Below are 19,146 nucleotides of genomic sequence, written 5' to 3'. Positions count from 1 at the left end.
CTGGTTGGTACCTCTACATATTGTTGTAAAAAACTATCTTGCACACATTTCACAAACTCTAACCCATCCAGTCCATTCACAGAATGTGTTTCCCAATCTATATGTGGAAAATTAAAATCTCCCTTAATTACAACCCTGTGCTTATCACAAATATCTACTATCTCCCTACAGATTTGCTCCTCTAGGTCTCGGTCCCCTCCGGGTGGTCTATAATACACCCCTACAAGTGTAACCTCTCCTTTCCTACTCCTCAGTTCCACCCAAATAGCCTCCGTGGATGTGCCCTCTAATCTATCCTTCCTAGGCACTGCTGTAATATTTTCCCTGACAAGCAATGCAACCCCACCTCCTCTTGCCCCTCCAACTCTATCACACCTAAAACAACGAAACCCAGGGATATTCAGCTGCCAATCACATCCCTCCTGCAACCATGTCTCACTAATCGCTACCACATCATACTTCCAAGTATCAATCCGCACCTTCAGCTCATCCACCTTTTTTACAATACTCCTGGCATTAAAATATATGAATTTCAGAGATTTCCCAATTTTTAATCCCTGTTTTCCCTCATCTTTAATAACAACATTATTTACTTTTCCTGCCAATTGCCCTTCATCTTCTTCCAGAGCATTTCCCTTCTCTATCACCTGCCCATCCATATTCAAATACTTACTACAAACTTTCTTTGTTTGCATTCTAACCTTCTCCTCACTGCTCTGTACTGTTTTGTTCCCTCCCCCCAACCATTCTAGTTTAAAGGATCCTGAGTAGCCCTAGCAAATACCTCTGCCAGGATTCTGGTCCCCCTGGGATTTAAGTGTAACCCGTCCTTACTGTACAGGTCACATCTCCCCCAAGTACAGAGGATTTTTTTAAAATCAGGTGCTTGAAGATATTTTAATCAGGTATAAAAAGTATACACATTAATCCTCAAAAGTGTTTTCAGAAACTTAATAGCAAATTAAAAATATTTAATGCCTAATAAGTACAATAGTTGTAATTTTATCCAATGAACAATTGATCATATTTCTGTAACTTCTAATGAATGTTTCCCTTAAAAAGCATAAAAAGGGAATAGAGGAAATACTCAGCACATCTGAAAGTATCTGTGAGGAGAGAAAACAGTTAACATTTTAAACATTTTAAGGGTCAGTATGATTGGCGTAGTGGTTAATGCAATGTCTTTACATCACCGGCGATAGCGATTGGGAACAGGGTTCGAATCCCACACTGTCTGTAAGGCATTTGTACATTCTCCCTGTGTCTGCATGGGTTTTCCCCAGGAGCACTGGTTTCCTCCCACCATTCAAAATGTACTGGGGGTGGAGGTTAATTAGATGCAAATTGGTGGCATTGTCTTGTGGGCCAAAATGGCCTGTTATCGGGCTGTATGTCTAAATTTTTTAAAAATTACATTAAAATGTTTAAAATTTTAGATTTAAATCTGTGACCTATCATCAGAAGTAGAAGATCATTGACCTAAAACAATAATCATTCTTCTCTGTCCACTGATGCTATCTTCACCTAAGATGGTGCCTAATCTATTTTCATTATCTTTCTCCCACATTTTTTGATTTTCAATTCTTTACCAGTACATTTTTCTGAAAATTCTTTGGAAACAAGCCTTTAAAAAGCTTTTTAAATAATAGAACTGTGAGAAATTACATGTTATACTAAACACTGGCACATTTTTTATCCACTGTAGGCATTAATGGTTTTGAAATTCATAGAGCTCAAATTTTGAGTGTCACTTTTCTATTTGCCAAGTTAAATCATTAGCAATTTTCTGCAGTAAGAAATGAATCTTTTAACATAATCTCTAGGGGAATTCTTCATCAGAGAATTAAATTCTGTCTTCTCTTTGATACAATGTATGTGGGTTGATTTGAAATTTCTAGAGTGTGTCAGTTTGAATTTTCATAAAAGCTATTCCTGTCAAAATTATGGCATCTATGTGACAGCTAGCTATAACTATTTCACAATGACAGACAAGGAAGTTGCTTGCATTTGAAAAGCAACAGCAGGATAGAAATAACATGAAGTTGTTGAAGGAAAAGGAAATGGTGAATTGATATTAGGAATCAGAATGGAGTTAGTCTTCTGCTCCCATCTGTTGTTTTAGGTAAACAAACCTCTCAATGACTTCTGAGTGAGCACTTTGCAGAGAGGTCAGAAGCCTTGTAAAAATGTCCAACATAGATGACCTGCCTCCAGTCCATTCATTTCATGACATCATTTCAATTAGCACCTACTTGTGAAATTTGCATAGCATTCTCCATGGTTTCTGTAGAGTCACTGAATATGAATATGAATGGTAGAGGGCAGGAACTGCAGCAGGTAGAGGTGGTTGGAAGCGGGAAGTAGGTTTGATTTGGTACATTATTTTTGGAAATTTGGTATGTCACCTGGATCCCTCAACAACTTTTACAAATATAATTGAAAGTATCTGTCATTCAACAACAACTCCGCCCAAGACTGCAAGAAACAGCAGTCTTGTGAAAGTAGCTTAGATCATCACACAAATCACACTCTCTTCAATCCATTGATTCATTTTACACTTCCTGCTGTCTCGGAAAAGGAGACAGCACATCAAATGACTTATCTCACCCCAACTCCACCCTCTTCGCCCTCTTCCTGCGGAGAAGAAGATTCATGCATCACTGAAATCACATACCACCAAAGACAGTTTCTTTCCCCCTTTCCCCCCTGATTGAACTACTCACAAAACCAACTTTTGAATTGAATCTTGGTGTTCGTGACAATAAATTTGAACTTGATTAGGCGGCTTTGATGTAAAGGAGAAGAAAACAAACTGGAGAAGGTGGTTTGTTTTGTGAATTTTGTGAACCAAAATAAGTGGTTTGTTTGCATTAAAATGTGTACCAGAGCAGAGGGAAGGTAAGAAATTAAAGAATCATCAATAAAATAAGTGAAATTACAAAGCAATGCACTTCACAGGAAGATCAGGAATGTAGCCCTCATTCTTCAATTCACTGCAGTCTGACTTTGGCAAGATTGCCAGCAGGTTAAGAAGCCTCCAAGGGAGCAACATTGACAGGTAAAATATTCCAGTTGATTATCATCTGGTTTTATCTGGTATATCTCTGGACCATCGAGTGCACATACAAATGATAAATGCATCCAATGATCCAAAATAAATATATAGAAAAATAATTTACGGAGTTCTAGTATTGTTCAACAGTCTCATCACCTGCCGGAAGAAACTGTTTCCCAGTCAGGCAGCTCTGTCTTTTGTGTTCCAGTACCTCTTCCTTGTAGGTCATGCCTCAAAGATACTGCGGACTGGATGATAATGGTCCTCAATGATTCTCAGAGCCCTCTTTAAGCACTGTTCACTATAAACATAGTCAATAAAAGAAAGGAAGACCCCAGTGATCTTCTCAACATTTTTATAACCCTCCATACAAACCTCTGAACTGATGCTTTGCAACTACCTTAGCATACAATGATGCAGTCAGCCAGGATACTCTCTATTGAACTCCTGGAGAATGTTGCTAGGATGGTGGCGGGTAGTCTTGCCCTACTCAACCTCCTTAGAAAGTGGAGGTGCTGCTGCACATTCCTGAATAATGAATGAGGAGGTGTTGTGGGTCCAGAATAGGTTGACCTTTAAATGGACAAGAAGGAAATGTGTGCTTCTCACTCTCTCTACGACATGTGGTGGGGAGTGATCTTTCATCCTCCTTAAGTCCCAATTATCTCCTTTATCTTGTTCAGAACTGTATCTTGGAACTATGCCTGGTCAATGAGGTGCAAACGTTCAAGCAGTTGTTAGCTTGAGATGCTGCATCTGAATGTGTGAATCTAGTTAGTGCTACACTGGAAATTGGTCAGGACCTGGAGGGAAAGGGAGCAGTATCTTGGAGGAGCTTCAGGAAGTAGTTGTGCAGATCAGGATTCCAGTGGAGAATTCAGGGAGTTAGTTAATCAGTGGTCACAGGAGGACAAAGTTCAGGGATAGGAAATTGATGGACAGCATCAGGGCAGATCAGTGTCAGGGCTAATCAAAGAGACTGGCAGTGGCCTCTGTACTGTTGTACTCAGGAGAGCTGAAATTGGAGACCTGGCTCAAAAATAACACCATTAAATCTAGTTTTTTTTTCCAGAATTTACCAATGTCAAGGAGATGTGCACTAATTTTCCAAAAGCATAACCATCTAATGCAGTAATCACTCAAGAAGTGCAGGCATAACTCATTCCAAAAAGTTCCTGGTCAAATTTCCAGAATTAAACAAAATGTCTAGGTTCTGGTAAGTTTTGCGTTACTCTCTGGGAAGATCCATTTTCAGTTTCACTAAAACTAATAATGCAGCATCATTATATTTACTTTAATAACTTGTTACTTTTGCATCTAATTAACAAGAATTATATTTTGTAAATTGATCAGAAAGATGTAGTTATAATGTGCTTTGTGTTATGCAGTACTTTTGGGTTACAAATTTATTTAATCAGCGTGTTCTAGAAAACAAAAGATATTGCACATGAGTAACTACAGTGCAAAACAAAAATAGTATTGAAACATATTAAGGGATCCTGAGCTTGATTTGCCAAAAGATAGGCCTATAACTGGACTATTCCCTAGCTTCAAATTTCACAGATTTTCTAACTCTTATTGAAATAAATGGAAACAGTCAGCAACTGGGAGAATAATATGTGTGTGTGTGTGTGTGTGTGTGTGTGTGCGTGTGTGTGTGTGAGTGTGTGTGTGGGTGTGTGTGTGGGTGTGTGTGTGTGTGTGTGTGGGTGTGTGTATGGGTGTGTGTGTGTGTGTGTGTGTGTCTGTGTGTGTGTGTGTGTGTGTGTGTGTGTGTGTGTGCGCTTTGCTCTCAAATCATACTTTACGACTTCTGATATTTTCATTTTTTCTGTTTAGATCCTGGGAGCTTTTAAATGCTTGTGATTATCAAGGACATTCACAAATTTCCAGTAACAGTGAGCCTTGACAGCTGATCAGTTTGGAACCAGAAATTTTCTGGTTGTCAAAGCCTTTTTTTCCCCATTTCTCATTCAGCATCAATGAATGATGCCAATGCATCTGTGTTCAGAACTATAGTATTATGGCAGGGCAGTAGATTTTAGGAAAGATGTAAAGGCTTTAGAAAGTAGTCAAAATGATTTATTAAAATTATTCCAGGGATGAGCAATCTGGTAAATGTCTATAGGCCCAAAGAGTTTGCACAAAGTAAAGAGAGATAAACTGTTCCTTTTGGTGAAGTGTGAAGAACCAGAGGACACAGAATGATGGAAGAGGTAAAAATCCCCAAAATAACATGAAGAAAATGTGTTTATGTTAAGGGTGGCTGTCAAACTGCATGAGTTTTTCAAGCTTTGTTGGGCCAAGGAAAACTGCCTCAGGACCTTCGTGATGCCACCATCATCACCCTGTACAAAAACAAAGGCAAGAAATCAGACTGCTCAAACTACAGGGGAATCACGCTGCTCTCCATTGCAGGCAAAATCTTCGCTAGGATTCTCCTAAATAGAATAATACCTAGTGTCGCCGAGAATATTCTCCCAGAATCACAGTGCGGCTTTCGCGCAAACAGAGGAACTACTGACATGGTCTTTGCCCTCAGACAGCTCCAAGAAAAGTGCAGAGAACAAAACAAAGGACTCTACATCACCTTTGTTGACCTCACCAAAGCCTTCGACACCGTGAGCAGGAAAGGGCTTTGGCAAATACTAGAGCGCATCGGATGCCCCCTAAAGTTCCTCAACATGGTTATCCAACTGCACAAAAACCAACAAGGTCGGGTCAGATACTGCAATGAGCTCTCTGAACCCTTCTCCATTAACAATGGCATGAAGCAAGGCTGTGTTCTCACACCAACCCTCTTTTCAATCTTCTTCAGCATGATGCTGAACCAAGCCATAAAAGACCTCAACAATGAAGACGCTGTTTACATCCGGTGCCGCACGGATGGCAGTCTCTTCAATCTGAGGCGCCTGCAAGCTCACACCAAGACACAAGAGAAACTTGTCCGTGAACTACTCTTTGCAGACGATGCCGCTTTAGTTGCCCATTCAGAGCCAGCTCTTCAGCGCTTGACGTCCTGTTTTGCGGAAACTGCCAAAATGTTTGGCCTGGAAGTCAGCCTGAAGAAAACTGAGGTCCTCCATCAGCCAGCTCCCCACTATGACTACCAGCCCCCCCACATCTCCATCAGGCACACAAAACTCAAAACGGTCAACCAGTTTACCTATCTCGGCTGCACCATTTCATCAGATGCAAGGATCGACAACGAGATAGACAACAGACTCGCCAAGGCAAATAGCGCCTTTGGAAGACTACACAAAAGAGTCTGGAAAAACAACCAACTGAAAAATCTCACAAAGATAAGCGTATACAGAGCCGTTGTCATACCCACACTCCTGTTCGGCTCTGAATCATGGGTCCTCTACCGGCATCACCTACGGCTCCTAGAACGCTTCCACCAGCGTTGTCTCCGCTCCATCCTCAACATTCATTGGAGCGCTTTCATCCCTAATGTCGAAGTACTCGAGATGGCAGAGGTCGACAGCATCGGGTCCACGCTGCTGAAGATCCAGCTGCGCTGGGTGGGTCACGTCTCCAGAATGGAGGACCATCGCCTTCCCAAGATCGTGTTATATGGCGAGCTCTCCACTGGCCACCGTGACAGAGGTGCACCAAAGAAAAGGTACAAGGACTACCTAAAGAAATCTCTTGGTGCCTGCCACATTGACCACCACCAGTGGGCTGATATCGCCTCAAACCGTGCTTCTTGGCACCTCACAGTTTGGCAGGCAGCAACCTCCTTTGAAGAAGACCGCAGAGCCCACTTCACTGACAAAAGGCAAAGGAGGAAAAACCCAACACCCAACCCCAACCAACCAATTTTCCCCTGCAACTGCTGCAACCGTGTCTGCCTGTCCCGCATCGGACTTGTCAGCCACAAACGAGCCTGCAGCTGACGTGGACATTTACCCCCTACATAAATCTTCGTCCGCGAAGCCAAGCCAAAGAAAAGAAGGCTGAAAAAAAAGATTTTTCAGAGCTATGGGGAAAGTGAGAGGCTGAGGAACCAGAACTTGTTTCAGCCTAGTGTGATTCTGGGACTGCACGATGTGGCACTAGGTGGTTTCATGTCGAGCCTCTGCCTCGAGGCCAGCTAAATTCGCGGAGAAAAATTCAAATGTACCCTTTTATGGAACAGCCCTAAAAGGCTGCTCTTGCACTGCTTTCATGAAGTAGTGTCCTCCGGAGCCGATGGAGATGGTGTGATTGGTGCTGTAGCGCCTCCCACCAAGTTGACGTCATTTACACGTGCTGAGCATGGAAAGAGCCCTATAGAGGAGAATGGCGAGCGCAGAGAAGGTAGGACAGTTGATTGGGATGTTTGCAGCCAATCCTAGAGCCCAGGCAGCAATGCTTCCCTGCTGTGCACGATGTCAGCATTTTAAAAATTCCACTCCTGAATCTCAGGCTGACGACATCACCGCAACGTCATTAACCTGTCCCTAGCCAGCTGCTTGCAACGGCAGTTCATTCATGATGTGTGGTGGAATGCTGCGCTCCGCCACTGACACTACCTCGGAGAGGGACTGGAGTTGTGCCTTGGAGCCAGTCGGGGAGCATTCATGAAGGTAAGTTTTCCAATGAGAGGGCAGAGAATCTCTGCCTTTACACTTGGATTTTGTTTTTGCTTTATGAAAGGGCCTACTGACTCCCAACCTCTGGTGAACTGGGACTGGGCTCCAGGGAGAAGACTGTATGCCAGACCACGTCAAAATAAAAACAATCAGATACAGGAACAGGCAGCTAGTAATCTTGCGTCACCAAAATATCTCATCCAATCTAAAGGTGTAACTTCATTTTATTTGTAGCAAGTTAAATGAAAAAAAACTGTTCAATGACCATAATCATTTAAAAAATGTTACTCTGTTTAATTTTTGACTGAAATCTTAAATCCATAGAAAATGAGCATTCTACAAAATTGGAAAATCAATATAGGAAAGTGGCATTATAAAAGACCATTTATCAAACTTCATCCTTGATTGCTGCAATCAATCTGATTGTTCATGACATAGGTAAATGGCATGATTGTAAAAAATTATTCCTGAAGCACAAAATTGGTAAAATATCAAAGGTTCCATTGAAAACAAGCTTTTTTTTTACCTCATGGAACAAACAAATTTTCTTCTTTGCACTTTTTTTGGACATGAACTGCAACTTTTGATATTGATCTATTGTGGCACAGCATAAACAATCCAGAGGTAGCCATTTAGGTTAGATTAATCCCATGAATATGCAAACATGCATATGATCTGAACATTCACAAAATAATTAAACTTAAACCATCTGTCTGCTTAAAACAAGTAACTATGTTAATGGCCATTTCTCTTCCACTGCCCTGTACACAAAATTAGTAAATTATTCTGAAATATCTATACATTATACAAAATATTATATCATATTTTAATGTGATTATTATGTGCTGTGTATTGTGTGCATTGATATCTGGAGAAATGTTGTTTTGCCTGTGTATGTAGTCAGATGATAATAAACATCAACTTGAAAACAAACTGACTGCACCAGGTAAATACTCTTTTTAAAATAATTTAAAATCAATAAGCTATTAGTCTTTGAAATGTATTATTATTATTCTTATCTTCACTTTTAGTCAGGCACACTTTAGTGGACAATGTAACACTGGACAAGAATTTCCTAAATTCTGCACACAGACCCTGAGAGGAAAGAGATTGAATGCAGTGGCAGACAAGAGTATGTTATAGTGGCATATATGTAATTGAGAGTTTACAATGGGAGATGAGTAAGGTTATGTGGAGGAAAAACCCAACACCCAACCCCAACCCACCAATTTTCCCTTGCAACCGCTGCAATCGTGTCTGCCTGTCCCGCATCGGACTGGTCAGCCACAAACGAGCCTGCAGCTGACGTGGACTTTTTTACCCCCTCCATAAATCTTCGTCCGCGAAGCCAAGCCAAAGAAAGAAGATTTACCCTAAAGGGGGTCTGGGAGTGATGATTGATTGCAGGAGATGATTGAGCAGATGATACTAATTGATACTAAGGGGTTAAATTAATACATAATGAAATGAACAAGGAGGTAGTTTATGAATCTAGAGAAGGGCTAAAAAATACATGAACATTTCTGCTCTGGACTCCAACAGTATTATTGGGTTTGAATTTATTTCTTTCAAGTTTTAAAAATAGAGAGCTATTATGAACTCTATGTCTTTCTCAACTGTTTTTAAGTACTGTGCAATGATAACAATGTAATTGATCTAGTTTGGAGCATTGTTGAATTCCAATCAATAAAGATAGTCATTGGTAAGTTACCAATAATTAGCAATATTACCAAATTAAATGTTTTTTTATGATTTAAATGTCATTGACTGCTTTAAAAAAAAGTTTCCCCAAACTCTTGAGTCAGTGTTAAAGTTATGTACATGATGAATTACAAAACATAAACTTATCCACAAAATAGAAACAAACATGGCAGCAAAAATATCAATAGAATAACAATGTGTCTATTTAGACATCTAAAACAGAAAAAAATGCCATAGGTTAATATGCTTCACCACTACATCCACCACTATCCCCCCCCCCCCCCCACCACCATCATGAAACCTAGATATTTGCTCCAATTTTGTGTATAGATGTCCAATTTATCAAACTGTTTGGAAGACATGCATTCAAAAATAATGTTGGAAAAGTAGCAGCCAATTTTCACAGTAGAAAATATATGGATGAACAAATAATTTTCTGCAAAATTGATATCTTCATAAATATTATGCAGGGAATTGGAATAAATCCCCCGCTCTGCTCTTCAGGATAAATACCACGCTCTGCTCTTCAGGATAATATGATTGGATCATGAAGCCAAGGAATCAGATAAAATGAAAATTTAACACTTAACAGTCCGCATCTTCCACAAAGCAGAATTGTCTTTGTCCTTCTGACCTGGATGATGGAGGAGTGTCTTTGAAGTGGATTTTGAATGCTTGCCTTGAGCACCACGGAAGACAGAGGTAGAAATTCTACATAGTTGCATAATCTATAATTGTTATGTTGCTGCCTATCGCAAAAGTCAATTCCCTTAAAGTTAATGGAACCAAATTTTAGGAAATAAAAAACAATGTACCTACTCAACAATATTGCACACAATACACCTGTGTCTGAGGACAAGTTTCTACCTAAGACCTTTCAAAATCCCAGCTAAGACCTAATGTTATCATGTCCAGACACCACCATAAAGTGTGTGGATGAATTGTGACATGAACAGCCTCCTCAACCATCTGTGTTCCCTCACACAGATAATGAAAAGGCCTTTTGCTGTCTATATTATCTAATTTATGTGTCAGCAGAGATTTGGTGTTGGCATTTTCCCCTCCAAAATGAAAATTCACACACTTGGGTATCTTTTCCATGTAGTAATCTCAACAAGGGATTCCGATGAAGCAATAACTCACACAATCAAACCTAGGAAATCTGTATTCCATGGTAAAATTAAAGCAAGCACAACATTGTCCTTGAATCATATTTTATTATGTCATACAATATTGTATCTTGGGTTTGTTGTTCTTGGTGTATCAAGCCACTGGTGATGATACACATACTAAATAATTAATAATTACTGTGGATTTGGCATTATAATTAACAGTTGCCTTACAGGAAATAATGCCACATAAGCATATATACATTGAGATATCTATATTTGCATAAAACAAATATTCAAGATGTTACTATTCAGTAATGCAGGGTAAAATCAAGTCAAGTCACCTTTATTTACCATTCATCCCATAACACATGTTAAAGACGAGATAGCATTTCTCCAGGACCCCGGAGGATATTTACATAAATATGTTAGAATAGAAGTAAACATATATTAAATATACAGTAAAGGTCCACAGTACATTATCCACATATGTTCTGGGAATTCAGGAGCCTGATGGCTTGGGGGGGAAAAAAACTGCTGCTCAATCTGGACATAAGGACCTGAGTGCTACAGTACCTCCTACCAGATGGTAGAAGAGTAAACAGTTTACATGAGGGGTGCGTGGAGTCACTCAAATTTAGTAGAAAAAAGATAAATGGATTATTTAGAGAATAAATTTAAAATCAGTATCAACGTCATAAGCAAATAATTAATTTTAATCACAAGATTATAGAATACGCATTCTAAAATATAAGTAATTAAACAGACAGGTAGGTAGAAAACAGCTGTTCAGGAAAAAATTTGTTGAATTTCAATTACCAGTTCCGCTCCATAAGTTCTTTTTTAACCCAAGAAGAAACTTGCAACATTTTTAAAGTCCCAGCAATAAGAGTTAGCTGTAACTAAAGTATTCATTCAAAAATGTTGCCAGATAATCCATAGATGCAGGCCCAGACCAGACTCAAAATTAGTATCTCAAACATTGAAATTTGGTATTTGCTTCTGCTCTTAACTTGCATTTTAAGCTAAGAATGCCTCTGGAGAAATATTATTTACAAGTTCATTTGGGAAGATCTTCCATAATTCTTCAAAGGATCATTAAAATAATACATGTACCCTTTTGTAAAAATTATGTAATGTGGCGGTACGCCATTAGGCAGACGAACCGGCCCCGCTTGTCACGCACGCGGCAGGGCAGCCAGCCAAAATGGCACCATCGTAGGTTTCCTCCTGACCTCATCTACGGGCTCAGAAGCCCGCGCTTGACGACCCACGTGACACCCCAGTGACGTTGGGGCCCCCCAGCACAGTTTTCAGCCAGGCAGCCTGCAATAAATCAGTTTTGTTCACTGAACCCAACCCTTCTGGTTGTGGAATCCTTCAGTTAGCAGTGTATCTGCCGCTACAATTGATGACCCCGACAGGTTCAAACGTCTTTGAACCCGACATGAACAACCCTTCGATCAATTCTATAGCCATCAAGCTTCCTGACTTTTGGATTCAGGAACCGGAGACCTGGTTCAGCCACGCAGAGGCTCAGTTTCACCTCCGCCAGATTTCATCGGATTCGACCAAGTTTTACCATGTGGTCGCTGCCCTGGACCAGGCCACCACCATATGAGTGCTGCACCTCGTTCAGCATCCACCCGCAGAAAATAAGTACAGGACCATCAAGTGGGTGCTCAATGGCTCCCTCGGCCTCTCCAGGCACCAGCGTGCCACTCAGATGCTGCGCCTCAACACCTTGGGGGACAGAACTCCAATCGAGTAGATGGATGAGATGCTCGCGCTCATGGGCGATCACACCAACTACCCACTCTTCGAGCGCATCTTCCTCGACCATCTGCCTGAAGACATCCGGTCATTACTGACCCAGGAGAACTTCGTCGACCCTAGGAAGGTCGCTCAAAAGGCTCTATGGCTCGAACGATTCCCGGAGGGCTCAGCAGTCCAGCAGGTTATAAATCATGGGCATGACCATGCCAAGACTTCCTCTAACACTGCAGTGGAACACCCGGCCCCTGCAGGGGCCTCAAAGAGCATACCCAGAAGCAAGCCATCCACTTCAGGCCTCTGCTTCTTCCACTAGCGCTGGGGAGCCAAGGCTCAGAAGTGTCGTCAGCCCTGCTCGATGCAGGGAAATGAGCAGGCCGGCCACTGTTAATGGCAGCGGCGACTGGCCAAGAACACAGCCTTCTTACCTGCGGGATTCAGTCAGCGGCCAACGCTTCCTTGTTGACACCAGGGCCCAGAACAGCGTCATCCCAGCCACAGCCATCGAGTCCCGGAACCGGCCTCGAGGACCTCCCCTCCGTGCAGCCAAAACCGTCCACTTCTAGATCGGCCAGCAGAAGTTCTCAAGGAGGTTCACCGTTTTGTCCCTCCCAACCGCCATCATGGGTGTCGACTTCCTCCTCACCCACGGACTCATGGTCGACATTCGAGGTAGGCGACTGGTAGATGCCCGTACCTTCCAATCCGTTCGCCTCAACACCTCCCGCACAGAGCAGCCGCAGACGGCTACAGTCAGCATGCCCAAGGACGAGTTTCAGCATATCCTGGACAAGTTCCCGTCCCTCCTCAAGCTGCAGTTCTCTGCCGCCTCACCACACCAAGGGGTGTTTCATTATATCCCCACCCAAGGCCCGCCGGTCCATGCCAAGGCACGCCAGCTCCCACCAGACAAACTCCAGATAGCAAAGAAAGAGTTCTCACATCTGCAGGAGCTGGGGATCATTCGACGCTCCGACACTCCTTGGGCCTCACCACTCCACTTGGTCCCAAAAGCCTCCGGCAGCTGGCGCCCCTGCGGAGATTATCGATGGCTTAACAATGCAACAGTACCTGACCATTACCCGATCCCTCACATCCAGGACTTTATGGCCAACCTGCATGGCACGAGGGTATTCTCTAAGGTTGACCTGGTGCGCGGGTATCACCAAATCCCGGTGCATCCCAGGACATACCCAAAATTGCCATCATCACCCCGTTCGGCTTGCTTGAGTTCCTATGCATGCCGTTCGGGCTCAAGAACGCCGTCCAGACCTTCCAGCGCCTTATGGAGACAGTGGGAAGGGATTTGAATTTCGTATTCATTTACCTGGATGACATCCTTGTCGCCAGCAGAGTCCGGGCACAACACAAGTCTCACCTGCGTACCCTCTTCTCCTGACTGGCCGAATTTGGCCTAATGATCAATCCAGCCAAGTGCCAGTTTGGGAAGGAGTCCTTGCAGTTCCTGGGCCATACCATCACAGCCGCAGAGCTACACCTGGCGCTAAGAAGGTCACAGCAGTCAGGGAGTTCCCACACCCGGACAACCATAAGGAGCTACAGGAGTTCGTGAGTATGGTCAATTTCTATAACCGCTTCATTCCAGGCGCTGCGCACATCATGCAGCCGCTCTTCGCCCTCATCGTGGCCAAAGACAAGACACTCACCTGGACTCCAGAGGCCAGCAGGGCATTCGAAGCCACGAAAGGTGTTCTCATGAAGGCTACCCTGCTCGTCCACTCAAGCACCGACCTGCATATGGCGCTCTCCATCGATGCCTCTGCCACAGACACCTGTGCCATCTTGGAGCAGCAGGTGAATGGACAGTGGAAACCACTGGCATTCTTTAGCTGACTTCTTCGCCCGCCAGAGCGCAAGTATAGCACTTTTGATCGTGAATTGTTGGGCATGTACCTGGTGGTGCGTCATTTCCGCTATTTCTTGGAGGGGAGGCCTTTCACCATTTTTACCGACCACAAACCCCTCACTCAGGTGCTCGCTATGGCAAGAGATCCTTCGTCAGCTCGCCAACAGCGTCACCTCTCCTTTGTGTCGGAGTTCAACACTGACATTCAGCACAAGGCAGGGAAAGACAACGTGGTCGCCAATGCACTCTCACGACTGGCCATTTGCGCACTGACACTTGGACTTAAATTTGACCAGCTCGCCCGGGACCAGAAATCTGATGAGGAGACGCGGGCCTTCAGGACAGCCATCATGGCCCTGTGGTTCTAGGACCTCCCGACTCCTCACGGTCATTGTACCATCCTGTGCAATGTCTCCATGGGCACCCCATGACCAGTGGTTCCCCAACAGTGGCGCAGGCAAGTCTTCCACCATATCCATGACCTTTCCCACCCTTCTATCAGGTCCACGGTCCGTATGGCGGCAGAACGTTTCGTCTGGCACGGACTTCGGAAGTAGATTGCGGACTGGGCCAGAACCTGCACCCATTGCCAGCTTTCCAAGGTGCACAGGCACACCAGAGCTCCCGTACAAGATTTCGAACACGTCTGGAAACAGTTCAGCCACATACATATGGACATCGTCAGACCCTTACCCGTTTCTCGAGTTACCTTTTCACAGTGGTAAACTGCACCACTCGTTGGCCTGAGTCGATCCCGATGCCAGATGCCTCCACAGACTCCTGCTCCCGAGCGCTTTTGAACAGTTGGGTTGCCCGGTTCGATGTCCCGAACCACCTCACCAGTGGTTGGGGCATCCAGTTCACCTCTGCACTCTGGGCACAGGTCTCCAACAGGGTGGGGATCGAGCTACATCACACCACGGCCTATCACCCACAGGCCAATGGGCTAGTCGAGCGATTGCACCACCACCTTAAGTTGGCACTGATGGCCTGTCTCACTGGCCCTGACTGGGTGGACGAGCTGCCTTGGCTGCTCCTGGGCATCTGCTCGACACCCAAAGAAGACCTACAGGTGTCATCAGCCGAGCTGGTCTACAGTGCACCACTAGCCCTACCCGGTGAGTTCATCAATGCACCTCACAACCCCCAGCAGTCACCGCATGGTCTACTTCCCCGCCTCCGGGCCCAGATGGACTCCTTCACACCCCCACCGCTGCCCAGACATAGAAACATAGAAGATAGGAGCAGGAGTAGGTCATTCGGCCCTTCGAGCCTGCTCCGCCATTCAATGAGATCATGGCTGATCTTAAAGTTCAGTACCCCTTCCCCGCCTTCCTGTTCTTGTACGACTGTAATTGTGAATATTTATTTTTATATTTCTTATTTCTTTTGTATAATCATTTGATCTATGTTATTGGAGTTTTTTTATTATTATGAAGTATTTGTTTGGCTGCAGCAAGTAAGCATTTTGGGCATATGTACATTGAACATGTTCATGATAATAAACATTATCATTAATCATAATATTTTTGTTCAATAAATAAAGAGAAATTCTGCCTGGCCCATAGGAAAAAGAATCTCAGGGTTGTATGTGATGTCATGTATGCACCTGACAATAAATTTGAACTTTGAACAAGAAGCATAATGGGTTATCATTCAACTTGTTAATCCCACATGTTTGCTTTTCGCAAATATCATTGAACACTTGGTCACACCATTATATCAGTGTGTTTTATTACTTCTACTCATGTCACCATGAAAAATATCCACAGATTTATGAACTATTTGCTTAGCTCCCATTTTGATACTTCTAATAAACTTCATTGTGAAATCAAAAAATTATCATCTGTCTGGTCCAATTCATCTTGTGTGAGTTCTTAGACAACACATGGATGAAGGAAAAGGTTCTTTACTTTAAAGTTGTTGAAAACAGCACCATGAGGCAGGCTATTAGGCTGCATTACAGATCTGACATACTGCAGTCTCCTGCTCTGTGTCAACTCCTGCTGGCAGGAGTATAATCAAACGGTACCTATAATCCTTAAGGCATTGCTAGTTGCATTGCAACCATGATCACTATCATTACACGTGTCACCATTAAAAATATCCTCAACTTTATGAACTATTTTCTGAGCTCCCATTTTGATACTTCGAGTAAACCTGGTTGTGACATCAAGCAGATTTGAGTTCAGCAGTCTGGTCCAATTCATAGCACAGTAAAAACAAGGACACTGATCAAGTGGGTAGTGGAGAAATTGTGTTCTATGGCCTACAAGGGGCTAAAGTCAACATGTTTCTGAAATTGCTCTGAAACCATATGTCCTGGTACAACTCACACAAAATTTATGCTTCCATGCAGTTGTCGTTTTTTTTGAGTATTTTATTTTGATTATCAAAGACTCTCACAAATCCATACAAACAATACAATCGCTTTCATCAATGGTATATAGTGTAAAGAGTCTGTTTTTCCCCAAGTCCTCTCCCCTTCCTCTCACAAAGTTTATACAAATTAAACAAAAAAAATTATCAGTAAAATCACAGACCCTTGAAGGAGCTAAGAAAAACCCAAAGTAACCTGAAATTAAAAATATAAGAAACAAAATACAAGAGCACGTCATCTTCACCACGACCAACCTCATTTATCTCAATCATTCCATTACTGGCATGGATTATTGCCTTTCTTTTATTCAGAAGGTATATAATTATATTGTAGACCAACATGTTGCAGATAAGGTCACTATACCCCAACGAATGTGTCATACTTCCTCCTTAAGTTGCATGTGATTTTTTTCCAGGAGAATACAACTCTGCACCTCCATATTCCATTGTGTAATATTTAGTTGGTTGCTGGACTTACATATAATTGCTATACATTTCCTGGCTATCGCCAAGGCGACCTCCACAAACTGAATTTGTTGCTTGGACAGTTTAAAATTCACATCCATAATGTTTCCCAGAAGGTACAATTCTGGATCTTGTGGAAAAATTTTTCAGAATACCCCCCCAGGTCCTCTTAGAAGGACCTTTGTACACCGCCAGGTTGAATGGATAAAGGTTCCAATCTCCACACCTAAAGCACATTTCTGAAATTTCTGGTTTGGATTTATGTAATTGTTGTGGTGTGAGATACAGTTAATGCAAGAAATTATATTGCACCAACCTGTACCTGGTATTAATGACTGCTCTCATGCTATCCCAACACAGGTCTGACCAGCACTGCTCATGGACTGTTGTGTCGAAGTCCAACTGCCATCTTTCCCTTGCCTTATGTAAGCCCAACTTTGGGCCCTCACCTTGGAATAGGAGATCCATCATAGAAATAAATTTGCAAATTAGAATCTCCATGTCATTACATGCGGGTAGGGCCACAGACTGTACCAAATTATCCCTTAAGAAAGATCTTAACTGAAGATAGCAGAAGAAAGCTTTATTTGACAAATCATACTTATTCCTCAGCTGTTCAAATGACATGAGCTGACCCCGTTAATAATAATCCTCGATACACCTGATCCACTTCCGGCATCAAGTGTCCAGGATATTTTTGTCCAGAGTCATAGGTATTAATTTGTTCTGAGACAAGGGCATTTTAGGAGATATCCCCACCTTTAGGCCAATACATTGATTTATTAATATGGACTAATCCATTTCCCTTGATATCAGTTTAGTGTCCCATTTATATATTAACTCTCTTGTTATCTTTTCTCCTACCATGTGGTAGTCCAATTTGTGTCTAGGAGGGGGCACCACCTCCCTCATAGAAAGAAGACATAAAGTTCAACTGGGCCACCCAATAATATTTTTTGTCATCCAGTAATTTCAGACCTCCCAATGCGTAACCCCAAGTCAATTTTTCTATGGAAACCCTAGCCACCTTACCATTCTACAAGAACTTATTGACACAGGGCATGCCACGTGATGACGTGGGGCTAAACTTGAATTCTCTACTCTCTCCGATAAAGTTTTAAAAAAGAGTTAAGAAGCCTGAACTGACTGCAAGAAAATAGAAGAGGAAGCTATTGGAAGATCTTCAGAACAATAAACAATATCTCCTTAGAAAGATAAACTGACTGTTACTTTTCAAAAACTTGAATAAGAAAAAGAAGCTGATAAAGAGAAGCCAACCTTGAAGAAGGATCCTGGAGCTCTCTGGAAGGCAAGTGCCCATGGTGACAGACCTGGAGCTGGGGAGACCTTAGATATCACTGTACAAGGTCTCCCACAACAATGGCCGATTGCCATGGGTGAAGAAGTAACATTGCACATGCGTGACTCCTCGCGTATGCACAAAGCACAAAAAAAACAGGCAATTTAAAAAAAGCTCAAGAAGCCTCCAGCTCCAGTGATCAAAAAGAGGAGCAGGAAGAAGAAGAAATATATGTTGAACAGAGAGTTTTGGCCAAAAAAACAGGAGAAAATAAAAGAGTCTTCTTTATCCACAACTGAAATGAAGAACTATAGGGATTTTTTTCCAGTAAATTTTGTTACAATTAACAAAGGAAGTTAAAAAATGTATGAGGGTATAATTGAAAATAAGAGTTCTATGAAGAAGGTGGAGAGAATGCTGTCTCAAATGGAACAAAAATTTGAAGTGATGGATGCAAACATTTGAAATTCAGCATGTTAAAAAGCAAATGAAGAAGGTTCAAGCTGAGGCAGCTGCAACTAAAGATCAATTAACTCAAAAAATTGATATATTAGAACATTTTAGTAGAAGAAATAATACAAAAATTGTTAGACTTAAGGAAGACGACGAAGGACAAGATATGAAGAGATTTATATAATGTTGGATTCCACAAACTTTGGGGTAACTTAATTTCAAGAAGATATTGAGGTTAAAAGAGCTCATCGAGCATTACAACCTAAGCCACAGCCAGATCAGAAGCCACGTTCGATTCTGGTCATGTTGCTTCGTTAAGAGTGAGGGATAAGATCTTGGAGCTGGCTGCGAAGCAAGCGAAGGAGAGACAATCGCTATTGATTTATAATGTTAATAAGAATTTCTTTTTACCCTGATATAAGTTTTGATTTGTTGAAAAAAAAAAGAATTTAATGCTGTTAAAAATG

The 19,146-nt window shown here is 42.4% G+C and overlaps 1 protein-coding gene across 1 annotated transcript in view; it reads right to left on the bottom strand.

Moving 5' to 3' along the window:
- The window catches only part of prkn (parkin RBR E3 ubiquitin protein ligase), a 1,164,186-nt gene extending 1,150,199 nt beyond the window's left edge, over positions 1-13,987 (bottom strand). Inside the window, exons 1-2 of the mRNA XM_069936147.1 lie at positions 13,883-13,987; positions 12,644-12,777 (exon numbers count right to left, since the gene is read on the bottom strand). Of these exons, the coding sequence (XP_069792248.1) occupies positions 12,644-12,777; positions 13,883-13,987 (239 nt within the window). The remainder of the gene's footprint in view (positions 1-12,643; positions 12,778-13,882) is intronic.
- Positions 13,988-19,146: the final 5,159 nt, after the last annotated feature.

The sequence above is a fragment of the Narcine bancroftii genome, chromosome 4 (genome assembly GCF_036971445.1).
Source record: "Narcine bancroftii isolate sNarBan1 chromosome 4, sNarBan1.hap1, whole genome shotgun sequence".
Lineage (NCBI taxonomy): Eukaryota > Metazoa > Chordata > Chondrichthyes > Torpediniformes > Narcinidae > Narcine > Narcine bancroftii.
This window is presented reverse-complemented; position numbering and strand designations above follow the sequence as displayed.